The sequence below is a fragment of the Delphinapterus leucas genome, chromosome 12 (genome assembly GCF_059928025.1).
Source record: "Delphinapterus leucas isolate spDelLeu-1000000601 "Yukka" chromosome 12, BTC_Dleu_Yukka2, whole genome shotgun sequence".
Taxonomy (NCBI): Eukaryota; Metazoa; Chordata; class Mammalia; order Artiodactyla; family Monodontidae; genus Delphinapterus; species Delphinapterus leucas.
In genome coordinates, this window is record NC_143140.1 from 27,656,942 (window position 1) to 27,684,346 (window position 27,405).

Consider the following 27,405-nt stretch of genomic DNA (forward strand, 5'->3'; position numbering starts at 1 on the left):
AACCCAAATAGACCTTGGCACCATTCTCTGTCTTAAATATATATCTGTTAAGATTGAAGCAAGGCGTTAGATATCTCTGTTGGGGTGTTTCAGTCTTAGATGTATGGCGTAGTGGGGCAGCAGAAGTCATGGCAATTTTTTGCTCAACAACCTCATCCCTTCCAATTTTTACCTATTATCACAAAATGTATTGCCCCTGAAGATAGATTCTTCTGAGAGCAAAAAAAAGAAAAAAAAAAGAGCCTCAGTAAGACAAAGTAGCCATCTTTTATTTCATTCAGTAACAAACTCCTGGCAAAGCTCCATGACTTATGTAAATACCTTGGCATTAGAATTAGGAAGGAAGAAGATAATTGGTGGGAGGCACACTAACTCTTATGTTTGATTTGAAAATGAACCCATATTTCTTCTGATGGAAAGTAAGTGCGATTGGGCTCATTGGTTTGACAAAAGGGCTGGTTTGATCGACTTTTTTTTTTTTTTTCCGGTACGCGGGCCCCTCACTGTTGTGGCCTCTCCCGTTGCGGAGCACAGGCTCCGGACACGCAGGCTCAGCGGCCATGGCTCACGGGCCCAGCCACTCCGCGGCATGTGGGATCTTCCCGGACCGGGGCACGAACCTGCGTCCCCTGCATCGGCAGGCGGACTCTCAACCACTGCGCCACCAGGGAAGCCCTGATCGACTATTTTACATGTCAGATATTTTCCAGAGATTGAATGAACTAAATGTAAATATCCAAGGATTTAAGAAAAAAATAAGTAAATCACATATAATAAGATAAAATATGTTTGCAAAACGGAATTGACATTAACAATTTTTCAACTTTCCCAACCCTTTCTGGGTAAACTGATATGCTTCTAAGTAAACCGGTAAGAGTAACTAATTCTCATTTGATAACTCTGAGTGAAGCCCTATTGGGAGATTCGCAGATATGAGAGAATTCTAATGACTAAGTAACAAATACTTTGCAAGTTAGGAGGTTTCTAATTCTGTGCTTTCAACAAAATTGAAGGAGCACCTAATCAAGCTGTCAGGTGCTGTATTTTTAGCACATAACTTGAAAGAAGGTTTTAAAAATTGAGTAATATTACCACAATAAAACTTCTTCCATTCCCATTACTTACAGGAATAAAGATTTCTCAGAGCTTACATCATTAAATTTTTTTTTGAAAATTGAATAGGACTGATGTTGAAAATTCCATCTTCTTCTAATGATAAGTAATAGTTATCCATAGATGCACGTAAAATGTGATCAGTAAGAGTCGCCACATCATGGGACCGCCGTGAACAGTAAATAAACTAACACAAAAAGGACATAGACCATGTGTGGCAAAAAATCAACAGCAATACACATTAACTATTATTATTATCATTATCATTATTACCCCTGTACTTGGCATAGAAGTGACAATCATATGAATCACAGCTGTATCCACATGCACTTCCAAAATGTTTTATGTTAATAATTATTTATCAAATCATAATATATGTATGTTGTTTTGGTAAATTGGCCCTGAAAATATTTTTTGTGGCAGAGAAGTATATTAGAATTATCTACTAGAGATTTTCAAACATTAGATATATTACATTAGGATAAAAAGTATGTGGGGAAGTGCAAGAGAAATAAGTCTGAAAGAAAAGGTGGCAATGTAAAACTCCTAAGTTAAAGAAGAATTTGTTTATGTATTTTTTAAATGGCTTATGATACGTATGAAGGTGGTATAGTATTTGGATTCTATATGATACATTTTAAACAGTGATGTAACCATTTTAATGTAAAATATCAAAGTTACCTGTGATCATTTTGTAACATATAGAAATATCAAAGCACTATGTCAGGTGCCTGGAACTAACATAGCATTGTAGGTCAATTACACTTCAATTTTTTAACTAATAATAAAAAAATGTATCAAACTTAGAATATGGAGGAATTTATACACTTTGCAACTACTTAAAATTACCACGAATTTTTTTTATAACCTAAAAAAGAGACTGGGCACATCTATTATGAAAATATCGTGAAGACCACTGCCCTGGAGCTCTGTCTTTTGTTTCCACTCACTCTGTACCACCTGCTCACTCACTCTCATTGCTCAGTTAGCCTCTTTATCATCAACTTTATGTATCTGGAGAGAGAGAGAGAGGGAGAGAGAGAGACAGAATATGTATGTAAATAATTATTATATACAAAATATAATATGGGGCTTCCCTGGTGGTGCAGTGGTTAAGAATCCACCTGCCGGTGCAGAGGTCACGGGTTCAAGCCCTGGTCAGGGATGATCCCACATGCCGCGGGGCAGCTAAGCCTGTGCGCCACAACTACTGAGCCTGCGTGCCACAACTACTGAAGCCCGTGCGCCTAGAGCCCGTGCTCCACAACAAGAGAAGTCACTGCAATGAGAAGCCTGTGCACCGCAATGAAGAGTAGCCCCCGCTCGCGGAAACTAGAGAAAGCCCACGTGCAGCAACGAAGACCCATCACAGCCCAAAATAAATAAATAAATAAATTTATTTTAAAATATGTATATATATAATATGTATAGAGAGAATATATAATATGTATAATTATTATATTCTCTCTATATCTATCTGGCCCCTGGTGGAGTTTGGGAAAGTAACTCATAATCAAGTAATCAAGCACTTCAGTATTTCTCAGCAAAACATATATGTGTGTGTATACATAGATAGACACAATTTTTCTAAAATTAAGACTTTAAAAAAATCTTTGAATTCTGAAACACATCAGTCCCCAAGGGATTGTGAACCTGAAGAGATATAAAAAATCTATCATACACAGTCTTCCTTTCACCATGCATTTGACCTATTAGGTAGCGACTGGGGTTGAAGCTGGGTCTTAGAAATATTTTAAATGAGTAATAATGGGCACCATACAACTAATTTCCATTTACCATTTCCTGTTTACTAGAAACTTCTTAAAATCTCCTTCACGGGCTTCCCTGGTGGCGCAGTGGTTGAGAGTCCACTTGCCGATTCAGGGGACACGGGTTCGTGCCCCGGTCCGGGAAGATCCCACATGCCGCGGAGCAGCTGGGCCCATGAGCCATGGCCACTGGGTCTGCGCGTCCGGAGCCTGTGCTCCGCAACGGGAGAGGCCACAGCAGTGAGAGGCCCACGTACTGAAAAACACACACACACACACACACACACAAATCTCCTTCACTTACAGTCTCAAGGAAATGCTGGTAAACTTGCTTGACTTTTCTGGAGATAATAATATAGATCCTAAAAGTTAGCCTTTTCATGTTTCTGCTTCTTTACCCAAATGTTAAAGCCTTTCTCCTTTTATTACCCAGGAGGACTTTTACTTGTGCCCCCAGAATCCCACTAAAGGGAGTTTCTGATTCATTCGCCCCTTAGGGGCATCTCAGCGTCCTCTTTTCTAACAGATGTAACAGGTTGGTTCTAACATTTGCATTTTTTTTCACCTTTGTTTCTCTAGCTCAAAATTTCTAGAATTCTGTTTCTGTAATTTGCCATCAATACTTTTGTCATTTTCCTCTTTTCTATTTCCAATTCTCTCCTTTCCTTAATTGTCCCCAAAATAATCATTCACCTATTTTGGAAATAAATTTTTCATGATTACCAAAATGCATGCAAAAATAAAATTAAGTATATTAGAATTTCATATAAAGGGAACTTGCGCTTAGGGAAGGATTGCTGGCTTTACAAGTCTTTGAATATAATTTCTAGCCATTACTTTCATGCAGACAGCCCTGATTCTCTATATATGCACCACAGTCACAATAATTTATGGGATAATGTGACTTTTCCCGAAAGATGAGACTGATAATTCGTGTTCTCAGTCTGATCATCCTAAAGTTTCTCTATACCACACTTTTCAAGACTGTGGCTTTTGCTGTGGTAGATGGTTCAAATCATAAGACTCTCTACTTATTAAACTAGGCACACATCAAGTAAAAAATCTTAAGCTCTGTGTATGTGACAATAATTAGGGGTACATGATGATTTTTCCACAAGACTCGCAGAGAAATTTTGTGATCTGTACGAATTGTAAAAGCATGGACCCAACAGAGGAAGATGCGAGACCCCTAATCCCTGAGGTAACATTAAGGGCTTCTCTGTCATTTGTGAATAGTTCTGTTCTCTCAGCAATGCTCTCTCAAGTAAGTAACAGTTGGTGTCTCTTTGTCACCGGCATTTTATGACTAGACCCAGCTCCAGCCCTGACATCATGACACATAAGAAGAAAGAAGCTATAGTTTATGTTCATCATAATGCATTCCTGCAGACTAAAAGTCAATAACCACTTGACATTCAGAAAACGTCCTCATGCTGGCAAGTCCAATGCTTCAGTCTGCTGGGGCTGCCATAACTAAATACCATAGACTGTGGGGCTTAAACAGAAGACATTTATTTTCTCAGCTCTGGAGGCCAGAAATCCAAGATCAGGGTGCCATCATGGTTGGGTTCTGGTGAGGATTCTCTTCCTGGATTGCGCATTGCCACCTTCTTGCTATGTCTCCACATGGAGAGAAAGAGGGCAAGTTCTCGCATCTCTTCCTAAAAGTCACTAACCCCATCATGAGGGTCCCACCCTGATGACCTCATTTAAATCTAATTACCTCCCAAGGATCCTATCTCCAAATACCATGACAATGGAAGTTAGAGCTTAAACATATTAATTTCGGGGTTGGGGGGGGACATAATTCAGTCCGTAACAGCTTCATAATTCCTTTTCCAAGCAAGCAATGAAATAGTTATGCAGAGGCTAGGTTCCATGGGAAAAGCCCCCGAAAGGAGTGATGTAGCAATAGAGGTACAGGTGCAAGGGCTTTATCGTAAACTTTACGCGTACATGCACACACCAACACCACACCCACACACAATTTCACAACATGACATCTGAAAAATTTCCCCAAACTGCAGTGCTTGGTTCTGAACATCAGCAGCAATGCACTCTCCTGTTTGTTTCTATTAGGGAAATTTACATTTCAGAATAATTTGGGGTGTTTTTTGACGATTGCACCTGAAGACTAGCCAGAGAAACAAAAGTAAGGAGCAGTCACTCTCCCCTGGCCCTTTTGCCTGCTGAAGGGAAGTCTCCTTGTATATCTATATCCACAACTGAACCTTCAGAAAGAGCACTTCTTTGCCCGTTACGGGATTGAATCAGTTAAGGAAAAAAGGAGTTGTTGTCATTTATCATTAATTCTTTTCAGTTTCTGCATGCATCCATGCTGCAGTGATTGGATTTAGCCTAGAGGAGATTCCAGAAATAAAAGATTATCCTTTCGAATACCTGTTCCTTCCTTGCTTGGTTTTTGTGTTTGTTTTATTTTTACTAATAACCAATATGTCTCTGCCTTCCACCCAAGACCTACCTCTCCTCCATGAATCTTATTTCATTCCACTCTGAATTTTTCCTTTTTCTGGCTTTTAAAACATGTATTGTGGACTTCCCTGGTGGCGTAGTGGTTGAGAGTCCTGCCTGCCAGTGCAGGGGACACAGGTTCGAGCCCTGGTCCAGGAAGATCTCACGTGCCGCAGAGCAACTAAGCCCGTGTGACACAACTACTGAGCAGCCTGCATGCCACAACTACTGAAGCCTGGGTGCCTAGAGCCCGTGCTCTGCAACAAGAGAAGCCACCGCAGTGAGGAGCCCATGCACCACAAGGAAGAGTAGCTCCCACTCACCACAACTAGAGAAAGCCTGCGCGCAGCAACAAAGACCCAACGTGGCCAAAAATAAATAAGTAAAATATTAAAAACAAACAAACAACAAAACATGTATGGCTGCACAATCACTTCCTCAATAGTTTTCTAAGGTGGTCACACATTAATATTCAATAAACATTTGTTTGATTCATTGATATTCTTTATAAATATTTCTAGTCTATTAATTAGATATCCATTACACAGTTCTTAAAAAGAGAGAGTGAGACCAGGAGAGAGAGCAAGTTGTGTGCCACTGAGTTTCTTCCTGGAAGCCTCTTCATGGTTTATGCCACCCAGAGCATCTCATCTGATCCACAGGGCCACCGGGCAGAAAGCGGGGCACCAGACATACCCACTCTTGGATGCCCCCATGGATCTGGATAGTCTATCAACATCATCCCTCTCCCACCCCAGACTTCTGTTTGGAGAGGTGAGGCAACCTTTCAAGGGACAACTCACCAACATTTAACTCTTGTTTTCTTTCCAATGTACTCTTCCTCTCCCAGTGCAGGATGAAAAACAAATTTTTAAAAAACTTTTGCTCTGTTGACGGAAAAAAATGCACAACCTAAAAGGTGAGAGTTATGTTTTATTTGGTGGACAAAACTGAGGACTTAAGCCTGGGACACAGCATCTCAGATAACTCTGAGAGACTGCTCCAACGAGGCAAGAGAGGGGGAGCCAGGATGTATAGGAGTTTTTGCAACGAAGACCAGGTAGTCAGAACATCAAACGATTACTGGGAATTAAGGAAAACCAGATGATCTCAAGTTAAGGAATTTAGTGCTTTTCTATGTACTAGAAGATGCAAGAGTCTGGGCTCACTGAAATCATTCCTTTGATATGCGAGCTATCTGGGGCCAGTATCCTGTGCTCTCTCATCCTGAGTGTCCTCAGGGTGTACCTTTGGGAGTGGCTGCATTGGCTGACTGCTAGTTGGGGGATTGGGGGGCACCCTGCCTCTATCCTGAGTTGCCTCAGGACTCACCATCCTGGTGGCTGTAATGTGATGGCTTGATGGCTGTGACATCCTTTGTTTACTGATATGGCACCAATGTTTTTCATTCACAGCTCTCAGGTAGGAATGAAAGGAGGTCAGGGCAAAGTGGAACTCACTTATCAAGTATTTTTTCCAACCTTTCTGCCTTATACTTGGTCCTGGAGATTCAAACTTTAAAAGCAAGGAAACAAATGAACAAAAACAAGAAGTTGCTGCTTTGGGAGTTTCCCGGTGGTCCAGTGGTTAGGACTCTGTGTTTTCACTGCCAAGGGCCCGGGGTTCAATCCCTGGTCTGGCAACTAAGATCCTGCAAGCCGTACGGCGTGGCCAAAAAGAAAAGGAAGTGGCTGCCTTGGTTCGCTATTTCCATTATCTTTGGGATGTCAGTGGCCTAACTTCCATCCCACTGCACTATTGGGGATGGGCTAGGGAAACAAAAGAAAACAGAGGGGACCACATCCATTACTACTTTGGAACATCTTTGGGGTTCAGATTATGGTAATTTGGTTCAATATCCAAGGTAGTCTAATAATAATTGAAGGACTTATTAAAATAATACATTTGAGAAACAGGATTTAGTAATAAATTTAAATAATTATTTTAAAATGGATCATAAATTTATGTTTGTCCTAGATTCCTGCAGTTTTCTCCATTTCTTAGCTCAAGCCACAACTTACCCTATCAACAACTTTTTTTTTCTACAGAAATCCATTAACAATTTATATCTGTAAAGAGCAATTTTGATCATTTGACTGCTGTGAAAAGCAGTGGTTTGCTTTCAGCAAAGGTGACATTTTGCCCCTAATCAAGTAAGAGAATAGCTGTGTGAGGAGCTGTTATCTTGGTGCTAAAAAAATGGAGACTGTGCATCCCTAACAAAGAATGCGTTTGCAAGCTGTTGATCCCAGGGGAGATTTAGAGGAGGAAGTTAATATTTTCTTGCTAAATTCTATATCACCATAATACTTTGAATTGATTGTAAATAATGCAAAGGTTTGTATGAGTGAAAATTATCTATATACAAAGAGCTGCAGGAAAGTAAATTTAGCTGCTGAAGATATATATGTTATAAAGCTTTTTATTAAGTGGTTAATATTACATTCTTCTCCCAATATTTTCCACATTCTTCGTACTACTACTCAACTATGTTACAAGAGGAATTTATTACATTCATTGTATTCCCATTAATCTTTAAAAAAATATTATATTGCTTTTCATTTTATTTCACTACTATTGTTTTTCCACTAAGCAATGATTTTTACCATGAGGCTGAAATCAATAGACATTTAACAAGTACTATACACAGGTTTATCATCAATCAAAAACCCCAAGGACCTAACACAGCACTTACTAAAATTGACTTTGAATTCATCCTTGCTATTGTATTTTGTGAAACTTCTTTTAGAGGATCTGGTTCATTTTACTGAGAAAATGATGCACTCCTCAATAATAATTGACAAAAGATTTAAGGAAATGTAATTCAGAAAAAAAAATCATTTACTGCACATAGCTGAAACATGAAAATTTGGAACCCTTTTCTTCCACACTCCTTCTGCCTTGGTAATACCGTAGAGAAGGATATTTTGTGACTAATTTGGTTTTATGTAATTTTTACACAGCAAACCTTCACTCAAAAGGAGATTGAAGATAGAGTGTTTGCTTTCCAGGAAGGGAAAACCAAACTAATATATTTGAGGAAAAGCTGCAAAAAAACCCATGAAGTTGCCTTTGGTTATCTGATTATACCTACCTACCGCCAAGTCATGAAATTAAAACAAGTCAAAAACATAAGGATCAAGTTATTAAAATGATTGTAGCACTTTAGAATTAGAATATAGCTCTAAATACTACTAGAAGGGAAAATATATAGTTAACATTAAGGAAAGTTGAAAATATGTGTACGGTTGGACCTACAGATCAAAAGAATCTAGGTACTGCTAGATTCTTTTGATCTGTAGGTTGATTCAAACTCAATTTTAGTAAGTGCTGTGTTAGGTCCTTGGGGTTTTTGATTGATGATAAACCTGTGTATAGTACTTGTTAAATGTCTATTGATTTCAGCCTCATGGTAAAAATCATTCCTTAGGTATAAAGATCCAGAGATGACAGAAATGAGCTGTCATGCCAGGACCTCAAACTTTTTGTACATCAGTTTCCTTGTATAATCCTCCGTCATCTGGTTACCTCTTCCTTTATTGTAGCCTATCACAGTCCAACCTGCAGTACTTCTTTGGGTTCTGGAACCCGCCTGCGGGTTTCTGCCACCTGTCAGGAGGAATTTGATGGCTGAGTGTTTACCAAAGAATAATTCTCACTTATATTAACATGGCACAGCATCAACAGGGCTATAGGAGCACTCTCCCTCCACCTAGAGAAACTTGTAGCCATTATTTTTACACGTTATCCTCACTAAATTGAACTCAGTATTGTTTGAAATGGCAATGCTGTATGTATATGCATGTATACGGTTGTAAAGGAAACTTCTTAGGGAATGTTTTGTTTCTTCTCTTTTTTTTATTAATTTTTATTGGAGTATAGTTGCTTTACAACGTTGTGTTAATTTCTGCTGTATGGCAAAGTGAATCAGTTATATGTATACATATATCCCCTCTTTCTTAGATTTCCTTCCCATTTAGGTCACCACAGAACATCAAGTAGAGTTCCCTGTGCTCTACAGTAGGTTTTCATTAGTTATTTTATTCATAGTAGTGTATATATGTCAATCCCAGTCTCCCAATTCATCCCACCCCCAACAGGGGAATGTTTTGATAGTTGAGAAAAGGAAAAGAAAGGAAAGGAGTAAAGGAGTAAACATTTTGTAGAGAATAAAATTTAGCAATTAGAAATAAATCTTTGCAAGAAACTGGGGATATTGTAAGACTAACCATAAAATCTCTGGGCCCTTCTGTAGTCAATCTGTCCTCTGCATAAAAGCTCTCAGAGGGCTACCTCTCCCCTTTCTCCCGCCTTTTGGTTTATAAATTGGAGTCAGGGGTATTTTGTTGAAAAGGACCAGCAAACCAAGAGGGTAGGGCTTCCCTGGTGGCGCAGTGGTTAAGAATCTATCTGCCAATGCAGGGGACACGGGTTCGAGCCCTGGTCCGGGAAGAGCCCACATGCAGCGGAGCAACTAAGCCCATGCGCCACAACTACTGAGCCTGCACTCCAGAGCCCGTGAGCCACAACTACTGAAGCCCGCGTACCTAGAGCCCGTGCTCACAAGAGAAGCCACCGCAGTGAGAAGCCCGCGCACCGCAATGAAGAGTAACCCCTGCTCGCTGCAACTAGAGAAAAGCCCGCGCGCAGCAACGAAGACCCAACACAGCCAAAAATAAAAAATAAATAAAATAAATTTAAAAAAACAAAAAGGGGATAAGGCCCATTTAAAATTTGCAGTTTATGAAAAGGCAGGGCCTCTGGTCAGGTCCAAGTCTTCTCAAGTTCTCTAAGGCTAATATTATTTTTGCAGAATATGATACTTGAGTATGTGGTAATCTATAAAATATGAGAAGAAAAATGAGGGCAATAACCATCACTCCAAGCTTTAGTTAATATTCCTTTAGAACAGGGTGATTTTTCAGAGCCTTAAATGCTTATAACTGAAAATAGCTTTTATGAATAAGAACAAGGTAGATTCTGGCCAGATCAATACCTTGTTTTCAAGGGGCCAGGTTCTCATTCTATGTAACTATGGAAATCAGACTACACAGGAAGGCAATCTTCCCCAGAGAGAGATGGGTACAAGTGAACCTTCTGATACTGCTAGTGAAATTAAAGTTCCAAATCCAGCTACGTTGATTGAATTCAACACACTCTAATGGGGGGCTGCTTTATTTTAGTAAAGGGGAACAAAGCACAAATAACATGATTGAAAGGCTTACTCGGCTTCTGAGTATCATGCCACTGAACAAGCGCGGAAACACCCTCTGCATCAAGAATCTGGAGTCTATTTAATATAACGTCCTTTACATTAAATAATAATAACACATTAGCAGTTGGCTTTAATACATTGTATCTAAGTCAAATTACTGTTATTTTTTCTAACATCTATCTTAAATATGTCTATTTTAAAATTTCAAGTTGTTGGTCCTAATTATACTAAAATTGATCAGTTTAAAAACTATTTTCCTTCCATGACATTAGCACTTGTGTTAGTTTCCTATGACTACTGTAATATATTATCAAAACTTAGTAGCTTAGAATAATACAAATTTGTTACCTTACAGTTCGGGAGGTTAGAAGTCCTAAAGGTTTTTACTGTGCTAAAATCAAGGTTTTGGCAGGGCTGCATTCCTTCTGGAGGCTCTAGGAGAGAATCCATCTTCTTGCCTTTTCCAGTTTCTAGAGGGCCCTGATTTCCTTGGCTGGTAGCTCCCTAACATCTGCAAAGCCAGCAATGGCGAATCAAGTCTTTCTCACATCGAATCAATCTTCATATTCATGTGTATCATTATTTTAGGTTCCACATTCATGTGATATCATATGATATTTGTCTTTGTCTGACTTATGTCACTTAGCATGATAATCTCTAGGTCCATGTTGCTGTAATTTCTTTTTTATGGCTGAGTAATATTCAAATATATATATATATATATCACATCTTCTTTATCGATTCATCTGTCAATGGACATTTAGGTTGCTTTTATGTCTTGGCTATTATACATAGTGCTGCTATGAACATTGGGGTGCGTGCATCTTTTCGAATTAGAGTTTTCATTGTTTCTGGATTTATGCCCAGGAGTGGGATTGTAGGATCATACGATAAGTCTATTTTTAGTTTTTTAAGGAACCTCCATACTGTTCTCAGTAGTGGCTGTACCAATTTACATTCCCACCAACAGTGTAGGAGGGGTCCCTTTTATCCACACCCTCTCCAGCATTTATTATTTATTATTATCTTCAATATTTTGGAATAGTTTGAGAAGGATAGGTATAAGTTCTTTATATATTTGGTAGAATTCCTCAGTGAAGCCATCTACTCCTGGACTTTTGTTTGCAAGGACTTTTTAAAATCACAGATCCTATTTCATTTCTAGCAACTGGTCTGTTTCTTCTTTTTTTTTAATTGGAGTAGAGTTGATTGACAATGTTGTGTTAGTTTCAGATGTACAGCAAAGTGATTTGGTTATACATATAAATGTATTCATTCTTTTTCAAATTCTGTTACCAATATAGATTATCACAGAATATTGAGTAGAGTTCCCTGTGCTATACAGTAGGTCCTTGTTGGTTATCTATTTCATATATAGTAGTGTGTGTATGTTAATCCCAAGCTCCTAATTTATCCCTCCTCCCCATGCTACCCCTTTGGTAACCATAAGTTTGTTTTCTAAGTCTGTGAGTCTGTTTCTGTTTTGTAAATAAGTTCATTTGTATCATTTTTTAAAATTAGATTCCACATATGAGTGATATCATTGTCTGTTTCATCTTGACTCAATCTTGGCAGGCTGTATGTTTGTAGAAATTTGTCCATTTCTTCTAGGTTGTCCAATTTATTGGCATGTAACTGTTCCTCTTATGATTTTTTTGTATCTCTGCGGTATTGGTTTTTTTTTTTTTTTTTGCGTACATGGGCCTCTCACTGTTGTGGCCTCTCCCGTTGTGGAGCACAGGCTCCGGACGCACAGGCTCAGCGGCCATGGCTCACGGGCCCAGCCGCTCCGCGGCATGTGGGATCTTCCCGGACCAAGGCCCGAACCCGTGTCCCCTGCATCGACAGGCGGACTCTCAACCACTGCGCCACCAGGGAATCCCTGCGGTATTGGTTTTTATTTCTCCTCTTTCGTTCTTATTTTGTTTATTCAATTAAATCAGACACAGTTTTAAACAATTGTTAACTCTGTATAATATTAATATGAAATTCCATGAATATACTATGTTTGAAATTGTTTATTAATTTAGATGTTAAAAGATACCCTTAAGGGGAAAACTTATTCTCTTACATCAATAAAGGAATATTAAGGACTTCCCTGGTGGCGCAGTGGTTGAGAGTCCACCTGCCAATGCAGGGGACACGGGTTTGTGCCCCGGTCCGGGAAGGTCCCACATTCTGCGGAGCGGCTGGGCCTGTGAGCCATGGCCGCTGAGCCTGCGTGTCCGGAGCCTGTGCTCCGCAACGGGAGAGGCCACAACAGTGAGAGGCCCGCGTACCGCAAAAAAACAAAAAAGGAATATTAAGACTGAGCTAATGTTTCCTTCTTATTTAATATTTCTGCTGATAGAATGGCTTTCTGGTATATTATTCCCCTTTTGTATTACTGACAAATGATAAGTGGCTTGATTTCTAGTAATAGTTACATGTTATATATGAAATATTCAGTGAACCAAGGAGGCAACTTCTTTTACCTTTCCCTCAAGATGCCAGGGTCTTGCTGTCATTTCCATTCCTCTAGGATTTCCTTCTTTGGTGCTCTGCCCTATGTCAAGTGTAGAAAGTAACTGAACACTTACAAGTACTCAACTGTCTGCAGCTTTGGTGCATCATTTAGAAAGTAAGAATCATTTCTTAGTGAGTGCTGACTGGCACAACACAGCAGGGGAGTAAAGCTGAAAAGAGAAACCATGAGAAATTTACGTTTCTTTTTGCTTGCGTTTCCTGTCAAACGAGTAAAAGCAGGACTTAAAAATGAATCAAATGTGCTTTAAATAAACTTTCAAGGTTGCATGAGTAGTGTCTTATCATCTTTATTTTTCTCATCATTCTTGCAAATTGTGACTTGTATAGACCCCCTTCAGTAAATATTTATAGAAAGATCTGAAATTTTCCATTGTGAGTTTGCTAAAAAGCAATACGGATATTGGGTGAAGTTAAATTTGTAATTTATTTAGTCTGCAGAGAATGATATAGACTTGATTGGAAGCTCCAAGACCTCACAACGCAATGGAAAATTTTGCCAAAAAGTGAAGGACACAGGAAAAGAGGCTCAACATCACCAATTATTAGAGAAATGCAAATCAAAACCATAATGAGGTATCATCTCACACTTGTCAGAATGGCCATCATCAAAAAATCTACAAACAATAAGTGCTGGAGAGGGTGTGGAGAAAAGGGAACCCTCCTACACTGCTGGTGGGAATGTAAATTGGTGCAGCCACTATGGAAAACAATATGGAGGTTCCTCAGAAAACTAAAAGTCGCACTACCATATGATCTGACAATTCCACTCCTGCATATACATCTGAAAAAAAACCGAAAACACTAATTTGAAAAGATACATGCACCTCTATGTTTATAGCAGCACTATTTACAATAGCCAAGACATGGAAGCAACCCAAATGCCCATCAAGAGATGATTGGCTTAAGATGTGGTATACACACACACACACACACACACACAATGGAATGTTACTCAGCCATAAAAAAAGAATGAAATATTTCCAGTAGCAGCAACATGGGTGGACCTAGAGAATATTATGTTTAGTGAAGTAAGTCAGACAGAGAAAGACAAATACTATACGATAACCCTTATATGTGGAATCCAAAAAATAATACAAATGAATGTATATACAAAACAGAAATAGATTCACAGACTTACAGTTACCAAAGTGTATGTGGGGGGAAATTTAGGGGTACGGGATTAACAGATACAAACTACCATACATAAAACAGAGAAGCAACAAGGATTTATTGTATCACACAGGGAGGTATATCCAATATCTTGTAGTAACCTATAATGGAATATAATCTGCAAAAATACTGAATCACTATGCTGTATAACTGAAACTAACATAATATTGTCAATCAACTATACTTCAATTTAAAAGAGATCCTCAGTTTGTCCCAAAGTTTAAGAAATGCTCATCAAGGGCTTCCCTGGTGGCACAGTGGTTGAGAGTCCGCCTGCCGATGCAGGGGACATGGGTTCGTGCCCCGGTCCGGGAAGATCCCACGTGCCGCGGAGCGGCTGGGCCCGTGAGCCATGGCAGCTGAGCCTGTGCGTCCGGAGCCTATGCTCCACAACGGGAGAGGCCACAACAGTGAGAGGCCCGCGTACAGCAAAAAATAAAAACAAAAAGAAATGCTCATCAAAATGAGCTATTAATTTTAAATTATGAAATTGTTTTAAAAGCTTGACAAAACATAGTTCTACTAAGAATTCCTGGGAAACCGGTCCTTTTCTACACTGTTGATGGGACTATAAGCTGGTCCAACATTTTGGAAGGGCAATTTAGCAACATCTGACTAAATTAAAATCACAAATTGCTTTGATTCAACAAATCTTCATTGGAGAATTTATCGCATACATACTTACTTGCTCAGATAATCAAATATATGCACAAGGAAGGCCACTGCAGCATTTTTATAGTTAAAAAAAAAAAGAAAAGAGAAAAGAACCAACTTGTTCCTCCATGAAATAATTAATTAAATTACCTTCATTTATACCATGGAATATCATAGGGTCATTACAAAGAATGATGATATAGAAAATTTGTAAATTAATTTTTAAGAGAAAAAAGTAAAGTGGGAGACTGTCCAGCTGAGTGGTATGAGTAGATTTGTTAAGAAAGCAGTGGTGATAAACACATATTGCTTATATATGCAGAAGAAATTTTTTTTTTTTTTTTTTTTTGCTACCGTGGGGCTCGTGGGATCTTAGTTCCCCCACCAGGGATTGAACCTGGGACCTTGGCAGTGAGATTACAGAGTCCTAACCACTGGACCACCAGGGAAAAGAAGAAAATTCTTAAGAATAAATAAACCATTGTTGAGTCAAGTAACAGGGTGGGACTTGATCCTGGAGGTTAGGAATGGAGGAAGATGTTTATTTTCTATTTTATGTCTTTCTTTGCTGTTTGAAAATTTTATGTAATTTTAAAATTAATGGCACCTAATTAGCAATTTTAGGAAGTCTCAGAACCATGGATATTTGGAATTTACAAATCAAATTTTACATTGTCTTTCTTCCCTGTCCACTTACCCTTATATGTATAAAAAATACATGTCATTAAGACTTATAAATACAGGGAGAATTTTTTTTTTTTTTGGTTGCTCGGCATGTTCCCTTACCAGGCATGTGGAATCTTAATCCCCTGACCAGGGATTGAACCCGTGCCCCTTGCATTGGGAGTGCAGAGTCTTAACCACTGGACCACCAGGGAAGTCCAATACAGACAAAACTTTGAGCTCTCTTCCCCTACCCCTTCACACCACTTCTGATAGAGCTGTTAAGAAGTAATATTCTCCTCAACAAGTAGCCTTGCTAGGGAATGCATGAGGAACAGGTTGAAAAATGCACGTTTATTGAGAACACACCTCCCATGTGCTGCACATTGAACTAGGGGCTTAGGAGTCAAATGATTCACAAAACAAAGGCTTTGGATAACAGGATGATTAGAACAAATTATGAAGAGTTAGCTATAACTTTTTTTTTTTTAAGTGCTTTGTGCCCGTTGGTGGTGGGTGGAGCAAGAAGGAAAGTGTTTAGGCTTTTTTTTTCTTTCTTTTTTTTTTTTTGCGGTACGCGGGCCTCTCACTGTTGTGGCCCCTCCCGTTGCGGAGCACAGGCTCCGGACACGCAGGCTCAGCGGCCATGGCTCACAGGCCCAGCCGCTCCGCAGAATGTGGGATCTTCCCGGACCGGGGCACGAACCCGTGTCCCCTGCATCGGCAGGCGGACTCTCAACCACTGCGCCACCAGGGAAACCCTCTTTCTTTCTTTTTTTACAAAATTGGTACAAGGGCCATGAGTCAGAGGGAAGGAAGGGAAGGCAGAAATTAGACAACTACAGGTCTAGAACAGTATGATCTGAAGGATCCTGAAGTGATGGTTAGAAAGCAGGTTTCTAGGGCCCAACTCCAGTCTACTTAGTCAGACTTTCTAGAGGTGTGGCCTGAGAATCTGCCTTTAAGTCAAATTATTCAAGTGATCTTTATGCACACTAAAGTTTTAGAGGTTCTGCTGTAAGATAATTCAGATCCTGAAGGATAAGCCCTACCTGGACTGAGAGGTAATCTTCTTACATTTATTTTCTCCTTAGATTTCTAGGATGGTAGTAAGGTCCCACATTAAGCATGCACTAGATGTTAGTGCGTAAACTCGTGGTAAAGAAATTGAGAAAAGATTGTTATGTTAAGAAAACAATTGGACTGGAAATTTAGACTCTCTCGAGAACACAATACAAAAATCAATATTGTGACAAAATGTAAGAGAAAAGACAAAATTAAATTAGATCTAAAGCACAGATTAAGTTTGTGAAAGGGAAAGCTAGAGCCTGTGTTTTTGCAGTTCATCTGATAGAGTGTAACAACTGAGCATCTATCTTGCCTTCTTTTGAGTCTACTTGCTATAACTTTTGATTATAGATAATTTTGTTGATAAAAAGTAGAGTCCCCAAAATATTTGAAAGGCAGTTGTAAAGAAGTTCCTAAAGTTTAGAGAGCATCATTGCTCATCCTGTATAGTCTAGGATATTTTAGATAATATGAGGATAAGTGTAAATCTATATCTATGACAGTCAAAAATAAACAGAATTGAATTAGTTCAATGGGCATTTATTGACTACTTAATTTTACCTTGAAATGTGCCAAGGAATATTAGAGAAGGGAGCCTGGATATAAGACACAGTGTCTACCCTCAAAGGGCTTACAGGCTCATGAGCAAGGCTCATCTATAGACTAACTATAATAAAAGGCAAGATGAGGGATTTCGAATTAAAGTGCAGTAGGGGGCATGGGATGAATTGGGAGACTGGGATTGACATATATACACTACTATGTATAAAATAGATAACTAATGAGAACCTACTGTATAGCACAGGGAACTCTACTCAGTGACCTAAATGGGAAGGAAATCCAGAAAAGAGGGGATATATGTATATGTTTGGCTGATTCACTTTGCTGTGCAGCAGAAACTGCCACAGCAGTGTAAAGCAACTATACTCCAATAAAAAAAAATGGTATGACATTAAAAAAAATAAAATGCAGTAAGTAGTAGATCAAAGCTACAGGAGTTTTAATGGGTGGTTATTTCTGCATGGGAAGGGGGGTGGTGGGCTAAGGGAAAGCAGAACAAATCAGTCAACTCTACTCTGGTGACAGATGTATCCAGACTTCACTCCACCAGGAAGACAAAGGAAGACTTCACAGAGGAGCCCTGATTAGAGAGGAAGTCGAGGGTGAGGATGTAGAGAGAGGAATAGTGAGCAAGTGAACATTTTTGTAAAGGTACGATAGAGGGTAAGCACTCGGTGGGACTGATCCTGGTCCAGTATATGAACAGAACACTAAACACTCAAATTGATGTTAATTGAATTATTATTACTGCCACTGTTGTTATATTGAAGAATACGTCTGTAAGAATCACAGAAATCAGCAAAACTCCTAAGAAGTTGATGTCCTAAAATGGGAAGAGAGACCTGTGCATTTCCAAGTTCATCACACTTTGACAGCCCTATTTTTTAAAATCCAGAGACCACAAAAGTGATACTCTCTGATGGGTTTCCAATGAGGTAAATGAGATACAATGATGAAAACTTAAAAATATAAGAAAAAGGCACTTTTATATTGCCTTTCTAAAGGCAATTTCTATATTTCTTCTTGGGAGAGATGCTGTGAATCAACTCAGGGGTTCTCTACAGAGATAGCGTATGCCACATTTATGCTTCCAAGATTTATTTTGCTTTATTTCGCGGTTAATTTACGTTTGAATAATTGAGGCTCTCTTAAAAGCATTTTCCTTAGAATAGTATTAATCTTTCTCATTTGCACCTGGCTTTTCCTCATGGAAAGAAAAATAAAAATCCGAATAGGCAATACAAATATCTCTCCTCATTTAACTACCTGTTTATTTAAATATACATGCTATCTTCTTTCTGGGAAGAACGCAAGGACTAGAATGAATCGTTTTAAATGCGGGCCCAGCGTTTCCGGTGCCTTTGGAATCATTTCAATATGTGGCACAGCACCTGCCTCGTGTTTTCAACTTTGATTGGACTCCATTCGCTGCTCCTCTCATGAAAAATGTTTTCCTCGGGAAAGTGTGGTGTGTTTTTAACCGATTCCAACAGACCTTCAACCCGTGCTCTCTCTTTGTGTCTGCGGACACAGAAGTGGTTCCCAGACTCCGGGGGGACTTTCTGCTGGACCGATCCCCAGACAGACTCCGGCCCTCACCTCTGAGACCCAGCAGGCGGCCTGTCTGGGGCCTCGCGGCCCAGCCCCTCGGATGAGAGCAGGTAGAACCCGCCCGAGACCCAGCAGCCGTGCCCGCGTCGCGGCCTCCGCAGCACAGACTCTAGCATCCCCGCCCTGTCGGTTTCCGGAGCCCCGGAGCCCCGCCGCGCCCTGGAGAGGCTCCAGCATCCCTCGGCCTGGAGGCCCCGGGCGCCCGCGGCTACCGAACCACGAGCCACAGCCGCCCTGCGGTCTCGATCCACAGCGCCGGGTGGAAGAGCCGCGCCGGCAGATGCCGGGGCTGGGGCTGCTGAGCGCCGGCCCCTGGACGAAGAGCGCGAGCAACCGCGCAGCTGCCAGGCGATCGAGCGCCGTGCCGCGCCAGGGGAGTCCCGTCCCGCCTCGGCCGAGTGGGGACCCGAGGACACGGTTAGCCGAGCAGATCGGAGGCGGCCTCAGCCCGGCTCCAGCCCTGCGCACCTTCCCGGTGGCCGGGGCCCCAGGAGACAGCCGGGAAAGGGAGAAACGGCGGCGGGAGGGCGGGGCGCTCTCCACCCCCTGAGGCCAGCGCTCTCTCCCAGCGTGCTGGGGTTGCTCGGCGCCCCGGTCGGAAGGACGTGCCCAGCCTTAGCCCCGAGCCGTCCGCCGCGCCCGCCGCATCCCTGGCGCGGCCCTCTGGCTCTGTTAGCAGGCACAACCCAGCGCCCTTCCTGCCACCAGGCCCTGCTATTTCAAGAATTTTAGAGGGAAAAAAAAAAGTGCACTAGCGAGTTGGGGGCCGGGGCAGCCCGGGAAACTCGTGAAGCAGGCAGGCAGGCGCGGCCTGGATGCAGCGACCTCTGTCTCCTAAGGGTCTCCCCGGCTTTATTGATCGCAGGGGTGGGGTGGGGGGCTTTTTCTGTCTCCCAGATTTACTCTGAAATCGAGTCTCTTGGGACTGAAGGTCCATATGATTGTATCACGTCCATAGCAGTCGCGCTGTGTCCAAAATGGGCAAGGGCACTCGCGGCGCAGACACTGAGGTCCCCAGAGACGCCAAGTCTCTTGGCCCCGGGGCTTATGCTTGTTTTCTCCATGGAACGGGCCTCCGAATTCCCCCAGGAACGTCTCAGTAAGTAGGGGTGTGTGTGCGCGTGTGTGCAATGATTCCCGTGAACTGACAGTGTTATTACAAGAACAAATGGACGTAAGTACGTCATGTGTACTTGTTGATACACTTTTTTAATGGATAAGAATGAAATTTCTGAGGTCTCGAATACAAGGTCGACTTGTCAAGGTAAAGTATTTCCAGCCCTCATTTAATTAAAAAAACCTGCACTTCTGTAGAGATTCGATGGACATTCCAGCTAGCACCTTAGACGATTTTGGTGATCAGAATTGAATCTGCATGCATTCTCATAATAGAACACTTGTCGTACGAACTGCCATTGCAGGTCACTCTTCCTCAAAACTGTAAGCTTCCTCAAGGCAGGGATAGTTTTCATTCACCTTTGATTTTCCCCATATCAAGTAGTGCCTGCGCATAAGTACTCAATAAATGGTCATTAATTACGCCACTCACCCCTAGTCCTTACACTTTCTGTAGATTCTAATACGGAGGAATGCAGGAAGAGGAAGGTGGGGGGAAAGATACCAAATAAAAGTGAAGGACTTAATCTTCCAAGCTGAGGGACATTTGCAAGTCAGTGATAATGCTCAGAATCAATTTGCTAATCAAATCTTTTTGGTTTTAGGGCTGTCATGGGCAGGAAGTGGAAATGACCTACATTCTTGGGCTTTTTGTTTTTAATCAATAAGTGGATACATTTCTCTTTGGATATATTTTCCTTTCTTCTTTTTTTTTTCTTTCTTTCTATAGATTAGGTGTGGTGTAAATCATAATGCTTGAAGTGAAAATGTGTCTTGCTAGCCTTTGATGCCTTAGATGTCCTTGAATTTACTGGTATATGTGGCTAATCTCATATTTCTCATTTTTTATATTTTAACGGTTATCCTAAGAACATACATTGGAGAAATCTTGTTTGGACATCTAAAATACTTCACTTGGGAGAGTGAGCTGCAAATATTAAAATCCATTAGCTGCCCTAATTGTTGCTTTTTAAGCTCTCAGTGATACTTTTACATCTTTGTTCCTTAGCCCTTGAGTGTACTCCCCAGCCTCTTCCATTTGTAACTATTTGAAGAACCTGTATTGTTAATATGTAATATGCTGTACTATTATTTTAGCTGATAATGGCCTTTATAAGGGGTTCATTTGTGCCCACTCATCTTATATAATGGCACTTAAACATCACCATCACTGATGCATTACAAACATTCATTCTGGACAACATACTGTCTAGAACATTTTCTATTAATACTAGAAATCTCCAGATGCCTCATCACTATCATTGTTTCTGAATTTCTGTAGACAAGTTGTAAGAAAGATTAGCCTTTTGTCTAATTTTCGACTACTAACAAAATATTTGTTTTATTCTGAACTTTAGGCTTAAGCACTTGAATTTTTGTACTACTTCTACTGTTCTGTTCAAGTGCCAAGTGTCCATTCTTTCCAGGTTGTAAATAAAATATGGTTCAGAATGCCATCTCTATTTGCAGCACCAGGAAAAAATGCTGTTGAATCTGTAATAACTCTCGATAACCTTGTTCTTTTATTTTAGCAACTTCCCCTCCGTTGTGATTTTTAATGGAGTCCTTATTGCTGTCTTTTTTTTTTTCTTGACCTACTTTCTTTTCAAGAGCTTTCATATAGAGCGTGTTTTATGTGGCGGTGATTTCTGTAGTGTGCAGGAGAGTCTTAAATCGCGCGGAACAGATTAGTTGGCTATCAGTTATTCAAGAAATGTTTTCGTGGTTTAAAAATCACCTGGTTCCAACGTCCACAATTTCACAGTCTGAAATCTTTTAAGCTATGCTTTTCATGAGTTTGCTCCGTTCTCCAGACTGAGGATTGGACCTCATTCTGCTCTGACCCAATTGGTATTTTTCTTTGTTGCCTCAACCCCCTAGAGATTGTGTTTCCAAGGGAGAGGCGTTCTTGGGACTGACAAGGAGGGGAGTGGGACGAGATCTGGTACCTCAGGCACTAGATCCCTCCTCCCTCTCCTGGTGAGAAGTCGGAGACAATTTTGACAGTTCATAGTCCCGCTTTGGCTCTCACGCTCTTGGTCCATGGGTGGGTTTTACCTGCTCCCACTTCCCCTGCCTCTGGCCTGCCTTCGGGCCAATCGCAAATGCCCCAGCCCACCCAGAGCTCTCCCTCACCCGTCCTCTTGGGGAACTGGGGCATATGTCCGTAGAAGGCTTCGGAGACTGGGGAAAGCCACGCCGGGATCCGGACGGTCGAGAAGAGAGCCCCTCCCCAGGCTTTTCCCCGCGTCGCGGCTCGCGGCCCTCACGTGACCGAGAACAGGCCTCCACCGGCCCGCCCATTTCGTCCGCTGCTGCCCACTTCCCGCTGGGGGTAAGTAAACCGCGGTTTTCCGTACCGCCCAAACCCGCCCTCCTCCTTTCCCCTTCCCTTCACCTCCCTCGGGTTCCCTCGCGCCACTCTCCCCGCCCCCCATCCTCCCCACCGGGCCCTTTGTACGTGCTCGGCGGCGTGCGAGCGCGCCCGGCACGTGACCCCGCCGAACGTGGCATTGTGTTATCACGTGACCCAGGTGCGTACGCGACGGAGCGGGGTGTGAAGATGGCGGACGAAGAGGCCGAGCAGGAGAGGTTGAGTCGCGGCGGAGGCGGCTGTGCCGCGGAGCTGCAGCGCCTGGGTGAGCGGCTCCAGGAGCTGGAGCGACAGCTGCGGGAGAGCCGGGTGCCGGCCGTGGAGGCGGCCACGGAGTACTGTCAGCAGCTGTGCCAGGTGAGGGCGCCTGGGGTCCCCTCCCCCTTTCCCCCTGCTAGAGGGGGAAGAGGGCGAGCGAGCGCTTGGCGGCCGTGCGGTGGTCCTCGCTGCCTTGGCACCGTCTGCGCCGCCGCCCGGGCGGGAGCGGGGGAGTACGAGGAAGGCGCCTTTGTGTGGCTGCCGTTGTGGCGGTTGTTGTCGGCGGCTCCCGGCTGGGGGAAGGGAGTTGTGGTCAGGGCGGAAAATCCCCCCTCCCCTTCCCTTCCCCGAACTCGGGACTGCGCGGTCCCCGCGGCCGAGAGATGCAGACTGCGAGGACTGGAGCCCTCTCCGCCGTAGGAGAGGGTAAGGGGGGAATGGAGGCCAGGTCCCCTTCCTCCTTCTCTTATTGTGCACTGGGGATTACCGCGCCCCCCCCCGCCTCTGCGCCCCCGCGTCCCACTCCAACGGGCCTCCGCCCCCACTGGTTTGATTCCTTTGCCTCCTTTTGCTTTCATCCGTCCCGCCCCCGGCCCCGTTCTCGCTGTCTCCGGGCCTTTGTTGTTCGAGTTTCGCCTTAGGACTGAAGGGGCCTTTGTTGATGTTCCGAGTAGCAGTCCCCGCCGACCCCTTCTAGCTGGGCGAGACGTTCGGGGGTAGGCGGCGCGGAGGTTGTCCCTTCCTGCCTTTACTTGTTAGGAGCACCGCTTCCATGGTAAAGGTTGCTCTCCTCGGTGGAGAGAAGCTGTCCCTGTATGTGTATCCTAGGGTCGGATGTCGCTGTGCAGCGGCTTTTCCAGAGTCCGCTTCTCTTTTGCCTTCACCCTTGGAGGAGTGTGGTTTCCTCTCTGCCCTTCCTCTGCCGTCTTCCCACCCCCCTATTACTTGGAGCCTTCCCTGTTTGGCCTCCCGGTGGAACGGAGAAGACTGAGGTTCATGTGGACCCGTGCTCAGGTCAGTTTCAGGCCTTTCCTTTCTTTTCTTGCACAAGGACACTGCTTTCCAGTAACTGCGTTCTAACCAGGATTTGGAATGTTAATAGCACTGTTTGCTTGATAGAAATCGGGGAGTTTGTGTCTACATTTGGACTTGATTACCTACCCTCCAGTTACGTTTGAAATTTCAAGGTGCTACTGCTGGCTGTGGTCAAGATTTTGGTTAGATTATCTTCTTGAGGAAGAAAAAGAATTTATACGGGTCACATTTAGAGTTAGCTTGTGAACATGTCATTATACAGAAGTTGTTTCGTTAAGATACTGAACTTAAGGTCGAGCAATGGTGGACCGTTTTAGCATGTCACAGTAGATCACATTTTCACTTAACATTTGGCCTCCAAGTTCTGAAATCTTTCTTTATAAGATCAGGGGTACTTGATCCCATACCCAGAAATTCTCCATCGTTCTGTGCACCTTATTGTCGCAAATTATTTGATGGCGGTTATCTTAAAAAGCAAAACAACAAAAAAACTTTGTGAGATTGCATGGTGACTTGTCTGGGAATAAATGCAATGTGAAAGCCACCCACTTAAGGTAATATAGGTCTGGTGAATACCTATGGCATAATTAGAGATTCTGTCATTCCTTTGAATCCTAGTTTTAAAGAATTGTTGAAATTTACTAATTTCACTATCCTGACCGTAAACACTCATTCTTAATTGGTCTTTCAGATTTAAAAATTTATCTTAGATTAAAAAAACAACTTTAATAAGATGCCCATGAAAGGAACTCTTTCATTTGTAAGTAAAGTTAGCTTTTCAGTCAGTGAAAAGTATTAAAGTCTAGCTTTGCTGAAAGACATTTTTCAGGTAACAGTTTCCATTGATGGATTTAAGGCTTATTGCTGTAAATAGTCTTGACCAGCAATATGTATAATCAGGATTAATAATTCTGGGAAAGTGGAATCTCATACAAGTTGGACTTAATTTGGAGCATATGCAACATCAGATATTTGTCACTTTAAAATTATTTTTAATGTATGAAACAGTATTCCTTTTTGTCAGCATGAAGGTAATTTCCTGTATTAGTTTTAAGTGATTAGTCTTACAACATGTAAATTGCTTTTATTGACCAGTGCTACATGAAATAGTAATAAAACAAATGCTGGGTTTGTGGATTTCAAAAATGACATATTGCATGCACTAAAATCGCACAATAATGTAAATGCATTTAAAAGTGATCTCCATTATTCGAATAGTAGAGTGTATCTGATGTTTAAAATCCCCTGTAGAACATTTTATATATATATATAATTTATATATATATGATAAGTTTCCAATTTGGTCTTGCCAGATGGGAGGTAACTTGAAACAGTTGTTTCTTTAAAATTGTATCATAGCCATTATTATTAACATTTTGCTACAAGTTGAACAGAGCAGAGCAGTGGTTAACAATTACAGAATTTATTGGAGCAGTTTAAGAACAGTGCTAGAAATACTAGGAGCTAGAAATTATATCTACGTTTCTAACCTGGAGATTATCATTTAACTTTTTCTATCTAAGGTTTTCCTGTAAAACTGGGATATTCACATGCTTCAAGAAGGCAAAGATGAATAATATTTGTCAGAGTTAGTGAGCTTCAGAGTTAATATTCTGCAAGTGTTGATGCTTAGTGCTTTTAAATGTGAATTAGTTTATATTCTGAATTTTTACCTCAACAAAAGGTGAGTTTCTGGAGAATGTAGTGAAACCTACAGAAATAAAGTTGCTTACTCTTTCTAGTTTATAGATTTTTCTTTCTTTTTGAATGAAGTGTAGGATAGTAACATTTCTTGAGTTCTGAGAAGTAAAATAGAAATGAAAAACATTTAAGTTTTTCTTATTGTTAACTATTGTTTTGCTGTTTATATTAGGTTGCTTCCTGGAAGCATGTCCCACTTTTATATGAACGTTTGCTTAAAGCTTAAGAGTAGGAGAAAGGGAAGGTGGTAGAGGATGGGCATATGGGAGTATTTGTCAGAAAATCTTAGATTTCCTTATATCTTTACAAGCTAGCTGTAATCTGGATAATGTTTAATTTTCCTAAAAGCAAATTAGAATAAGAATATAGGATAACCAGAAATAATTTATTGCATTTATTTGTTTCAGTATCATTATATAAAAACAGATTGTAGTTGGAACTTATGGGACTGTTCCATTGTATTAGACTAGGCCAGGATTCACTCACTCATTCAGCATTGTTATTGAATACCTACACCGAGGGCCAGGCAACCATGAGCATGGTCCCTGGCTTCAAGGATCTTACAGTGTCTGGAGGAAGGTAGACAAGTAATTGTAGTAAACTGTGATTTATATCTTTTATATGGAAGGTTATTTATTTGGGAGTTTGAACAGAAGCATTCCAATAGGAGAATTGTTCTAAAAGGATTTTAAAATGATTCATTTAAAAAGTTAAGCCATCGTTAATAGTTGAAGAATGATTTGTTGGAGCATGGTGTTTGTTGACAGCATTACATACTGGACTGGATGACTCGATTAATACATGAGTTGTGACTGTTTATGGTTGTTTACCTTCTGGTGACAATTATTTTAAAAGGTAGAATTGCAGTTGTGGAAATATGGTTTTGTATCATACACACACGCACGCTTCTTACCTTTGTTCATACCTTAATTCATATAAGCAGCTTCTCAACTGGGCATGGTACTGTTTCCCACTACATTTCTCTCTTAAGGACATTTAGACACACGTGGGGTCAGTTGTTCGGTTACTGCAGTGACTGGGGATGTGATAACTGGCATTTAGTGCCCATGGGCCATGGATATTACATTTTCTGAAGTGACCAGGACAGTCCCACTCCATTAAAATTTATCCCTCTGCCTAAATACCCACAAGTGCCCTTTTGAGAAACAGTGACCAGGAAGAAGAATATATTAAGATTTTTTTTGTCCTTATGCTTTTTCATGTTAATATAGTTATATTAAGAAATGCAGTTAATCTGGAGCAGATCCAGGTCAGTGCTTTTCAACCATATATAAATGCACACACTGAGCTTCAGTGCACATTGAACTTGAAAATTTCTACTTTCTTAGCAGAAATTATGAGCAATTACTTAAACAATTACTAAAACAATTCACTTTTACTAGGTTAAGGAGGGTAGCAAAGTCAGCATACTTAGTTATCCTGATTAAAGCAGAGATTTGACCTTTTGATAAAATTGAAATTATGTGCTTTTAAGAAAGCATTTAATGCAAGGACTAGGTTTAAATGTTAGGGAATATAAGATACAGGAGACTCTAGTAGGATATAAACTAATAAGATTTAAATATCACTTCAAGATGACAACTGAAGACATGTCAAAAGGCTGTGTATCATTAACATATTTGCTTTATTTTTTATTCCCCTTTTTTAAATTGAAAATGTGGTACATTAAAATGGTTTTTAAAAATTCAAAGACCAAGAAAGGGCATACACTGAAAACTTGCTCTCCTTCCCACCCTAGGCCTCCAGTCACCTTCCACAAAGACAGTCCCCTAATAGTATTTTATGTGTCTTCCCAGAAATGCTGTTTACTCTTCTTTTTTTTCCGGCACGCGGGCCCCTCACTGTTGTGGCCTCTCCCGTTGCGGAGCACAGGCTTCGGACGCGCGGGCTCAGTGGCCATGGCTCACGGGCCCAGCCGCTCCGCGGCATGTGGGATCTTCCTGGCCCCGGGCACGAACCTGCGTCCCCTACATCGGCAGGCGGACACTCAACCACTGCGCCACCAGGGAAGCCCTACTCTCTTTTTTTTTCTAATTAAAAAATCAGGACATACTGTATACTGCATTTTTTTTTTTTTT

At 41.4% G+C, this 27,405-nt stretch overlaps 1 protein-coding gene across 2 annotated transcripts in view; it reads left to right on the forward strand.

The window, feature by feature from the left end:
• Positions 1 to 22,180: 22,180 nt before the first annotated feature.
• Positions 22,181 to 27,405, forward strand: part of ZNF292 (zinc finger protein 292) — an 87,413-nt gene continuing 82,188 nt past the window's right edge. The window contains exons 1-2 of one of the 2 annotated variants that reach the window (XM_022552259.3): positions 22,181 to 22,273; positions 22,473 to 22,669. In XM_022552259.3, coding sequence (XP_022407967.2) covers positions 22,502 to 22,669 — 168 coding nt within the window. In that variant the 5' untranslated portion in view covers positions 22,181 to 22,273; positions 22,473 to 22,501. Of the gene's footprint in view, positions 22,274 to 22,467; positions 22,670 to 27,405 lie in introns of those variants that run through there. The other variant, XM_089921816.1, reaches the window with a different exon arrangement.